Raw genomic sequence first — 11,566 nt, forward strand, 5'->3', positions numbered from 1 at the left:
GTTTTAAATTATAATATATCTATCTATCTATCTATACTATTATTTGCGAAGTAAATTTTTGGAATCGAGCTCTCACGTTAAAAATTAGGGCGGTTAATATCTATAATACTCTTAATAAATTTTATATATAATTAATTATATAACCAAAAACGAATTTTTTTTAATAATATTAACTTTTTTAAAAATAAGATAAGTCTTATATATTGTGTTGTTATCTTAAAACATATTTTTCAATTATATTTTTGGAATCGAGCTCTCACGTTAAAAGTTAAGCGGTTAATATCTATAATACCCTTAATGAATTTTCTAAATAATTAATTATATAATCAAAAACGAATTTTAATTAATAATATTAACTTTTTGGAAATAAGATAATTCTTATATATTGTGTTGTTATCTTAAAACATATTTTTCAATTATAAAATTTAAAAATAAACTATAAAACAATTATAATAAATTCAGTGGTTAAAGTCAATGTTATCTTTAATAAATTTTAATTAATCTATACTATTATTTGCGAAGTAAATTTTTGGAATCGAGCTCTCACGTTAAAAGTTAGGGCGGTTAATATCTATAATACCCTTAATAAATTATATATATAATTAATTATATAACCAAAAACGAATTTTTATTAATAATATTAACTTTTTTAAAAATAAGATAAGTCTTCTATATTGTGTTGTTATCTTAAAACATATTTTTCAATTATAAATTTTAAAAATAAACTATAAAACAATTATAATAAATTCAGTGGTTAAAGTCAATGTTATCTTTAATAAATTTTAATTAAACATATATATTTAATTAGATTTTTGTCATATATATATATATGTTTGATTTAATTTTTTTGAAAACATAAATAATAAGTTATTATGATGGTTTTTGAATTAATAAAAAATAAACTAATAAATATTTGTTAAACGATTAAGCCCGCATATGCGGGCAAGACACCTAGTATATAAGTAATTTAAAGTTATTCTTACAAACTAAGAAAAAATTGAAGTTTAAAATTATTATTTGACTATTAAAATTCAGTACCATTAGTTATTTAGTTCAATAACGGATATAAAGCGAATAAATCAATAGTAAATGCATTAGAAGTTAAAACAACACTTTGTTACTAAAAAATTTAGTCTATAAACGCCAATTAATTTGAAAGAGATAGAGATCTAGTGTTTTGAAACCCGATCCGGACCCGCGGTTGAACCGGTAAACCCGGTAACCTAGAAAAAATATGGGTTGGGTTTTCTGAAAATCCAATATTTAGAAACCCGCAAAAACCGGCAAAAACACACTAAAACCCAGAACCAGATGCCGATTGAACCAATAAATAATTTTTACTTTTTGTTTAGTTTTTAATTCTATTTTATATTCTAAGTTTGCAGTTAAGAAATTAGGTGGTGACAAAAAAAAGAAGAAGTTATGTTTTTCATTTTCAGTTTTATATTTGTGATTTTTAGATTTTGATGAAAATTTCACTATGCCACTGAAGAAAATGAAGTGAACGATGGTAGAGAGAACCACAATTAGTTGATGTGATTTGATGTTAGTTTATTTTTGTTATTGACAATTTATTACAAAGATCTTTTACTTTTCGTTTATTTTGGATTTGAAGTTTAATTTATTATTCATATTAGACATTTAAATAATTATGAAATTTATGTCTTGATTTTTTTTTGGATATCATAAGTATTATCTTGTCAGGAAATTTTAAATAGTCTAGACTATTTTTTGATATTTTGTATGTCAAATAAAAATAAAAATATAAAATCTCAAGTTAAGTATTTTCTAAATGTTTCTAACATAAAATATATATATGTATTCAAACTATTATTGTAGGTGGTATAAAATATTAAACTTTGGTTTCTATATTTTTTTCATAGTTAATATATTATTATATAATAAAATTGATTCATTTGTTAACCCGCGGTTCATCCGCGGTCGATCAAGTGATCCAGCGACCTCGTCCGGTTTAGTGTCGGGGTCGGGTTTAAGTACATTGGATAGAGTATAATACTGAAGATGAATGCATGACATGTGGAACATGCATAACATTGAGATTGAAAAGCACATGCATTACTCTCCATTGCTCAATATATCTCGACCCCTTCAGTTAAATCTGTCATATTCAATTGGCTCACAACATTCTTCTTTTATTCCTTACTTTTTGTCTGCCATAATCATATCCAATTAATGGTTTTTGTATTACTTTCTATTTTTCCTTTTAATTTTGAAAGTGGATTTTGCAGCAAAAACATTATGACCATCATTCTTCTTGTATCATTGATCATATTATCCTTTTAATAAGGTGAGTCAATAATTATCAATAACAGTGATCCAGCCATAAGACGAGGATGCTTTTTTGATTAAAGATTTTTATTATATTGAGTTGGTTAAAAAAACTATAGCTAAGTCTTGTTTTTGTTTTAATTTATTTTGTTCGAGACTAATATCGCGACAAACGTCTCCGCCCGATAAATGAGCCATGCTGACTAGTGAGGCACTGGTGGTCAACATTTATGTGTGTTTCTAAAATTTATTATGTCTACTTAACTATTAAAAAATTGAATAATTAAAATTAGACAGATTGGATCAAATTTAAAGCTGTTAACAAAAAAAGATCAAATTTAAAGCAAGTATATGGTCAAAATTTCTGTATGCATAGCTATGTTGGATTTTATATTTTATAGTTTAAGTATTGTAATTAAACAAAATAAACTGTAGATAGAGGATCATTTTATCATAAATATATACACTTGTTGGATTTGATAATGTTATTTTATGGCAGGAACTAAAACTAACACCACTCGTGATTTTCTGTCACATATTTAAATCACCCTCTTTAGATTCATGCTTCTGCTCTTCTTTTTGTCAGTCGGTGCTTCCATCTTTTAAGTTATGAATTCTTAACACTACTATATTTAATTAGAGAGAAGAAATGAGATGATGATGGGTAATAATATTTTAATTGAATAAAAGCTTTCTGATATAGTGAATATAAAAAAACAAAATATAACGGATGAATTCTGTAGAAAATGGAAGAACAAAATCTCAAACCTACAGAAAGGCATATATTTGAGACAGTATTTTTCCTTTATTTTAAAATTTTTTATTTTTCATTCCATTTTACTGTAAAATATGGATTAGGGTTGGAGTTGTTCTTAGTTCCGGAGTTTTGAAGCCTGCCGGTTCAGTATCTCACTAATATATTCCATTAAAGCGTTCTACTCTTGTAATCTCTTCTTATTAATGAAGTTTTAGTGTTAAAAAAACGAATTCTGTAGAAAATATATTTCTTTTATCAAATTCTGTAGAAATATGACGGACGAATGTACCCATCAGTTTGATCTTTAAAATCATTAAGAATACTGCACAATATTCACATTTTTTATTTGTGGGTTCCAGTGAATCAACACAATCTCATAAACACCAAACTTTGAACACTTTTGGACCCATATCTCTCTTTTCTCTATGATGATAATAAATAAATCATTCATACGGCCTTCAACATCACTATCGCTCTGGTCTCATTTCTTCTTTTTGTCTCACAGCATTCACTATATTTTTCATAAATTATTAATTTAAAACATAAAATTAATATCCAATATTATAGCATTTTCAAATGGAAAATGCAAAGACTGTATAGCTTTGAACACAATCTAGAAAAACAAAGAAAAAAAAATCAATGAAGAGGAGATCTTTGGGAAATTCCTTTTCTCTTGAGTAGTCTCGTGAATGGTCTCAGTGAAAGATTACTACTCAATAAAGCTTCCGAGTCTTCTGAAACATCGGTGAGTGACGATATGGATGATTTTTTCTCTTCTAAACTTCCTTCTTGATTATAATGTTCTTTCTCCAAAACACTTTGTTCCACTTCTGAAGAGAAACAAAACTTACGCTTTTTCGGAGGGCCTGATGAAATCTACAAAAACAAATGTCATTCAGTTATTTGAGCATACTCTAAACTTGAAAGAAAATATAGTATTTGGCATCATAAGAATTCTCTGAATTTTACGTTTGTGAAACGTGTTTATAACGTATATACAATTCACATAATGTCCATATTAACGTTTAAAAAATGATACTCCTATGTTAATGTAGGTTACGTGTCAAAAGTATAGATATGACTGATACTCTAACATGTTTCTTGGTGTGTTACGATTATTCCAAAAGAAAATATAAAAACTCCTATGCGTGTAGTGTTGAAAAGAAATTGTTTAAAGAAAAAAGTTTATTTGAATGTACTCTAAAACCAACGTAAAATCGAGTGAGAACTGTACTATCGAGTCATTGACAATGTGTAGAATTCAAATTTAACTTGTCAGAGATATATGCCTCATTCATCTACTGACGAGTGACGCTAACTCTTTTTAGAATTTCAAGATTGTTCTGTAAAACTTTTACGATACATTCTAATCAAAACATTTTGTATACCTCTGCTAACTAACTAACTTACTTTTTAAAAATGTATAAACATTTTGTATACCTCTTTTTAGAACTCTACCTAAACCCTTTATCTAAATGAAAGTCTTATGTTGCTCAAAAAAAAAAAAACCATCTAAGTAATAATAGAATATACTAATGGAAAAAACAATGTATAGATGTAAAAAATAACTTTAATGAAAATGAAAAATCACATTTTACCTTGCATGAGATGGAGCAAAATCGATTAGGACGATCTTGAATATATCTTTTACAAGTAACGCATGAAGCTGCATTCTTGGACTTTGTTGAAGGTCTTGCATCTTTTGCTTGCGGCCTCGAATTCAAATGTATTGCCTTTTCTCCATTTATTTTATATGTCTATTGCCAGTCAATAACAAAAAAGGTAAAACAATAGTATATATCAAGTTAATTTTGATTTTCATAGGCACTGAAAATCCGATCAAAAAAATACCACAACACAAATTAATAAAATATTCAAAATAAAATAAAAACCTGTATCTCGGAGCAATCAAAGTAGTGTTGAATATCGAGGAGACGCAGAACATCTTGATAAACATATTTGCAGATCTGAAGACGACGATGGACAAAGTGAGCTTCTGTGTTACAACAATGTCTGCAGATTTCGACGTTACAGTCAATGCAAAAGACATTTTTCTCGTTCTTTCGAAGATGCTTATGATCCACACATGTCCCAAAGAACTCTAAGCTCAATAGTGTCGCAATCCAATCTCCATCAACAGTTCTCTTCTCACTCTGCAACCAATGTTTTGAAAATTTAATTTACTTGTGAATATCTGAAAAAGATTCAGAAACTTTATGATAAACTTATATATGATTTAAGACGAAATTCAAAAATTAAATCGGCTTCTTATTAATTTTTAAAATATGAAATTCGTAGAAAGTTTGAGATTCTATTGAGTTTATATATCAGTTACATATGAAGTCACTTGAAACTTGGATTAGAGGACTCATACAAAAAAAAAAAAAAAAACTTGGATTAGAGGTTTGTTAAAAAAAAGCCAATTATTTCTTAAAGGGATGGAATCTGCAGAAATTTGAAACTTTATTGATGTTTTATAATGAATATATATATATATGAAAATATTACAAATTTGAATTAAACAGATTCATTAGCCAGATTGTTAATAAAAAAACAATTTTGTTAGTTAATAAGGATAAATTCTGCAGAAATTTTCTTGTTTATGATTTCTATTTTCTTGTTGAAACTAGAAAAACTTGAATCTTAGGGATTTGTTAGCAAAAAAAAAAAAGGATGACATCGGCAGAAATTTTGGAGTGTTTTGGTGTTTATGATGAATTGATATACAAATTAAAAACAGATAAAATGAATCAGAAAATAATATAAAATAAAATAAGGGTTTGTACCAGATTCATTTGGGTATGAGAAATTGAATTCCTTTAATCGATCAGATGAGCAGCGTTAAGGAAGAACATTCAGGGTTCTTGGGGAAGAGGAAGGAGAGGCCAGAAGCAAAAAGAAGAAGTGATTGTGGTGTGAATAAATTAGTAGAAGGCAAAGGAAATATAAACAAATTATATTAGGAATGTATCATCAATTGTATATTGTGTTTTGTGAGAAAATATTAATAAATAAGGAAAATAAAAGGACAACTTTTTATAATTAATTAAATAAGGGAAATATCAAAAGTCCTAACAGTCAACATAAACTGTTGCTCTTTTACACCTAGAATGGATAGCATGCGGAAATATGAAAGACGTGTAACTATATTAACTTTAAAGTTTTAACCTTCAAAATTAATCATTTTAAATACAAATGAAATCGGCTAATGAGGTCATTAATATGCAAATTATAATAATAATAATTGAGTGGACATAATTTGACTTTGAGGAAGAAGGTAGTCTTTATAATTTAGATGGTGCGATAAAGGTAAGCAAAGCTTCCTATATTTACTCCGAAATTTCCAAGGAAAAAGCTTATTAATTTTGGAATTATATCATTATGTACATACTACATATACATACATATGAAGATGCCGATGATAAACCGCTCGCATTGCAGATAATATAATACTAAACGCTGTATTAATTGTATTTACCAGCAAGAATTAGCAGGTTGACCAAAAACTAATATAGAAAAATAATCACCATCTTTTTCTGACAAACGTTATTCAAAATAAAACGCATGAAAAAAATACAAAAATATGATTTCATTAAGGTCATATATTTTGAGAAAGTTTGAGAAAGTAGAGTAAACATACAATTAGTTGCTCGATCTTTAAACATCCATGCGGACTGCCTTTTTGCTCGACCATGCGCACTACTCTGTCCGTTTGTTAACTGCTCTGCACCAAGATGGCTAGCCTCTGCTGCTGGCAAATGGATGCAAACTAGCTTGAATTGATACTTTTCGATATCAAAATAAAATCTAAGTTCAATTTACTCAACTGGTGAAGATATCATTGTCCTTTTTTTCTTATCAAAGTAAGATATTGTATCTATAAGCTATTATATCCAAATTCAAATTCAGCACTTACCAGCACTATGCTTAAAAGAGATTATTTACGTTGTGTGAGATTATCACGTGTGGTCTCTCATAATAAATATTAAAATTACAGAAACCAAGTGCTTACATAATTCTTTAATTAAACTGAAAGTTTTAAAAAGGAAAACCAGAATTTTATCGACCAAAACTAATATATATGTATGGACGGACTTTTTATAGATAAACATATAAAGAAATTAATTAAACTATAATTTTAGGCGGATTTTTTATAGTATTTTGACAATATAACATATAAAGGAATTTGGTGCACAAACGAAAAACATATAAAGGAAAATATTCAAGAAACAAATATAAACATATATAAATTTGGAAATATTAAATTGTGGATCCAACGGCAGGTTAGGATAGTGGTTTTAGCCTTTGGAGTTGGTTCCATTGTACCCTTAGTTTGATTCTCGTTGGAAAGACAGATTTAGGACATAGTACTATCAACTGCTGCATCTGGCTGAAGGATTACTCTGGTCTAACAACAATGGAGATTCTCTTTTTTCTTCTATAATTTACACTAAAATAGAGTAATTCTATTATAATGTAATTTTTGCTCCAATGGTGACTTTATTATAGAATAAAATATAGAGAAATGTCACAGTTTACTCTATATTTGGAGTGGAAAAGTGACATCCCTCTATATTTTATTCTATAATAGAGTATCTATATTATAGAGTAACACCACTGGAGCAAAAGTTACACTATAATAGAATTATTCTATTTTAGTGTAAATTATAGAGAAAAAAATAGAGTTCCATTGGAGATGGTCTAAGGCCCGGATCACCTTTCGGTTATTAAAATAAACACTAAATTGTGGAGCTTAATCTTAAACCATGCGACATGCAAAACATGTTAAGTTTATTATTTACTCCATATGTTTCACAATGATGAGTTTTTTTCTGCTCATTTTTGTTGTTTGTTAAGATAAATTTTCAAACTTTAATGTATATTTTATTAATATAGTCAATGTATATGTCAACAAATATGTATAGATAATGATTATATTTTTGAACTACTATTGATTTTGAATTATATAAATTAAATATAATTTATTGAATGATACTTTTTAATATGTACAAAAATTCTTAAATATTATCTTTATCAAACAAATAGTGTATTTATTTTTTATTGTCGCGTACCAAAACGGGAAAAAGCTAGATGTTTCAAATTATATTTTAATTTTTATTTAATGTGAAATTTCTTGGCCATCTTGTAATAAAATATTCTTTGAAAAACTACAATTAAACCAAACTAAAACGGAAACAGAAACAAAAACTGAGCCAATTTTTCTCGGCATAATCCATAATTTAGAAAAAGGCTTTGTATAGAAATATGTCTATATAGAATATTGTGGATAGCTGGATATGATCACCTACATCTATTAATATGCTCTGCATAATCACATTTCAATATATGTCTACATAGCATTTTCAACTTTACTTTATTTTTTTGTTTCAAAATCAGATTTATAGTAACATTTTCAATTCTACTCCCTTTTTATAACTTCGAAACTTTATTTATTTTTTTGACATAAACTTAATTTATTAATCAACTGTGAAGGGGGGGGGGGGGGGGGGGTACTACATATAGTCTATATGATATATACTATAGTCAATAAACCAATATAATGAAGCGGACAATCAAATATAGAAAAGAAACTTGAACTATCATACACCTTCTTTGACAAAATATCGGCAGCTTGATTTCGTGCCGTTTGACATGACTCAACGAGCATTCTGGTAACAAATACATCCAATACCGAATTTCAAATAATACATTACCAAATTGAACACTGTGTTCTGTCAAATTTACAATCCTGCTGAATTCACTATTATCCCCTTCGAACCATACATTTCGCCGACCCTTTATCCAAGTTTGTTGAAGAACATACAAAACAACCCATTGTTTCTGCTTCTAAGACTGATGTTACCCCCACCACTCTTGCCATCCCCGAAGAATATGTATTCCAGCATCATTACGCACAATCCATCCCATATCCAAAGTCTTCATCCTTGACGATAACGACTGTCAAAATTGCATTTTAGGCAATCTGATAGTAGTGGTTCCCATTATGAGCTTATGCGCTTTATATTGTATGGTATCGGTATTACTTTGCCATTCAGCTGTCGCGTATAAGGCTCTACAAACGTCCTCTATAGAGAACATTTCGCTTACTGAAGCAAAGTTAATTTTGAAAATTCCAAATGATCAGCCACAACTTCCGAAAACAATTTCTCTATTTTATATTCCAATAGAAGAAAAATTGAAATCATTATTTAAATTGAATGATAAATTTATTTTTTAGTTATTGTTTCGTTTTTCACTATAAACGAAGTAAATTTTAAGTTTCACAGCTCCATTATATAATTATTCTATTTTCTAAAAAAATTAAAATAACATTGGATATGTTTCTAATGCTCTTAGACTACCTCGAAACTCTTCCCGTTCACCACAATGAACACATGATTGGTGTCTTCTCCAAGCAAGCATCCAGTCTCCTAATGAGAGCATGTTATTCATAGCAAGGCAAGCAATAAATCTACAACGTGGTACTCTTTGAATGAAACCAGAAAAGAGGTGTCTGTAGAACTGCCTAACTCTTCTCGAACCTTATTCTACTACGAGAAATAGGATGTGCTTTAATCTGTAATAACAACAGATAAAATTAATGTATTCTAGTCTGACGTAATCTTCATCCATCGGGTCCAACCACATTGATCGAACCAAACTAAGTTGGAAGTACAGCCACCTTTGAACTAAAACTCATAGACCTGGTATTTTAGGTGCCAAATATATAATTATAAACTTTGAGGGTATCAATACTAAAAAGTAGTTGTGGTGCAATGGTGCTATTGCTGGGTTTGAAATCTTTTAAACATCATAATATGATGGGCCGGGCCTGGTGAAAAAATTATTCAGTACCTCTATTTCATTACGTCATATGTACGCTTTAGGTTTATTGCATCTCATCCCAATTAACTTTTGCATCGTGCATAATTTAGGTTCTCCGATCATACAAAAGTTATTTGATTTCATCTTAAACAATGTAACTAATTCACAAATAAAATGGTTGACAAATGTTGTCAGGTGCAAGATGTATAGCATAGATATTTTATATTGCATAAACACTACAACGATAATAATACACTTAAACCAAAAGTTTGCATGAAAAATATATGTCACAAGTAAAATTCTTCAGACAAAAACAAAGAAAAGAATCGAGAATTTTCACACAATGCTTCATCTATTACTTCTATACTACTAAAAATGTTTAAACGAAACTGAGAAAAGCAGTCTTTATTTTCTTCAACATCCATCCACATAAGTGAACGAATCAGCAAATCCAGATAGGCGTGTTGGGATATTTATAAACCATATATAATACATTTTTTGTATAGTGCTTGTAACACTAGGTGATAATCCGCGCTCTACGCGGAGTAAATAGATTTCAAAATATTATCACTTTTAATTTGTAGACATAATAAAAGCTAAAGTCATAGCAAGAAATACTATATGTTATAAAGTAAGGGTTAGACAAAATTTAGTATGTCAATCTAAATTAAGCTGCAAAATTTTTGTTTAAAAATTGTATATTTGTTTGCATAAAATAAATTATTAATATAAAATAAAGCAAAACATAAGCAATAAACTAATAAAATATAAATAAACAATGTTTTGAATTGTTTCAAATCGGAAACAGAGTTAAAGCCAGCCATTTGATTGCTTGAGAGAATGTTTTGATATGAGTAAAGTCGAGAAGAAAGGTGTGGTGAGTTTTCTGAATTATAGAAACCGTATATTTATACTAAAAAGGAATCGCCGTGTGGTCATATGGATTCAAAATAATGGCCGTAACTAAATCGAATATTACACATAACTTGCGCTCCAATCTTAGTTGAGAAGTACTTTAATATTGTAGATAGTTAATGCAAACTTTCTTTTATCAATCGCAATTGAACAAATTCAAGAAAGTTCACGATAATTAATTGATTACAATAATTTGAACCTTAATCTACGTTCCTTATATACAAAAGTCAATTCCTTGCAAATCACATATTATTACCATCAATTTACCAAATTTGTAATTTAAAAATATATCAAAGTTATTAGAAGTTTCTTTTTTGTCAATCATCAATCAATTTTGTCCTTGCAAATCACGTTTGAATCATGGAAAATTTGCTCCGCCATTATTTGCATTATGCAAGCTGGCGTTAAAATCTTAATTACGATAGATCACCTAAGGTAAGTTTTTATAATTGTATGCCAGAAAATCATAATGTACCTTAGTTTCTACAATCGCAAGGCGGGGATCATCTAACAATTTAATGAAACGGGGCAAGTATATGACATATGCATGGTTCTTCTGTTTCATTATTTAAAAAAAAACAAAGTTTTCCTCTTGATATATTTTTAAGAGAAAAAATATTTTTTCGCATTTTTAAGAAAATCAATCACTTGAGCACGTATTGATCATCAAATACTTTTTAGGATTTTTCAGAAAACAAACTTTGATTGATAATCGCACATTAATTTGTTCGCATATATATTCATTTTGAATAAAACAATTAGACCACTACGTATGTCAGT

At 28.4% G+C, this 11,566-nt stretch overlaps 1 protein-coding gene across 1 annotated transcript; it reads right to left on the bottom strand.

Moving 5' to 3' along the window:
* Nucleotides 1-1,530: 1,530 nt before the first annotated feature.
* LOC103827556 lies at nucleotides 1,531-9,982 on the bottom strand. The gene is made up of 4 exons (XM_009103069.3): nucleotides 5,833-9,982; nucleotides 4,939-5,199; nucleotides 4,645-4,803; nucleotides 1,531-3,922 (listed from the first exon to the last, which is right to left on the bottom strand). Exons 1-4 carry the CDS (start codon nucleotides 5,839-5,841, stop codon nucleotides 3,683-3,685), a joined length of 669 nt encoding a protein of 222 aa, XP_009101317.1. The 5' UTR covers nucleotides 5,842-9,982; the 3' UTR covers nucleotides 1,531-3,682.
* Nucleotides 9,983-11,566: the final 1,584 nt, after the last annotated feature.

This window comes from Brassica rapa, chromosome A06, assembly GCF_000309985.2.
Source record: "Brassica rapa cultivar Chiifu-401-42 chromosome A06, CAAS_Brap_v3.01, whole genome shotgun sequence".
Classification (NCBI taxonomy): domain Eukaryota; kingdom Viridiplantae; phylum Streptophyta; class Magnoliopsida; order Brassicales; family Brassicaceae; genus Brassica; species Brassica rapa.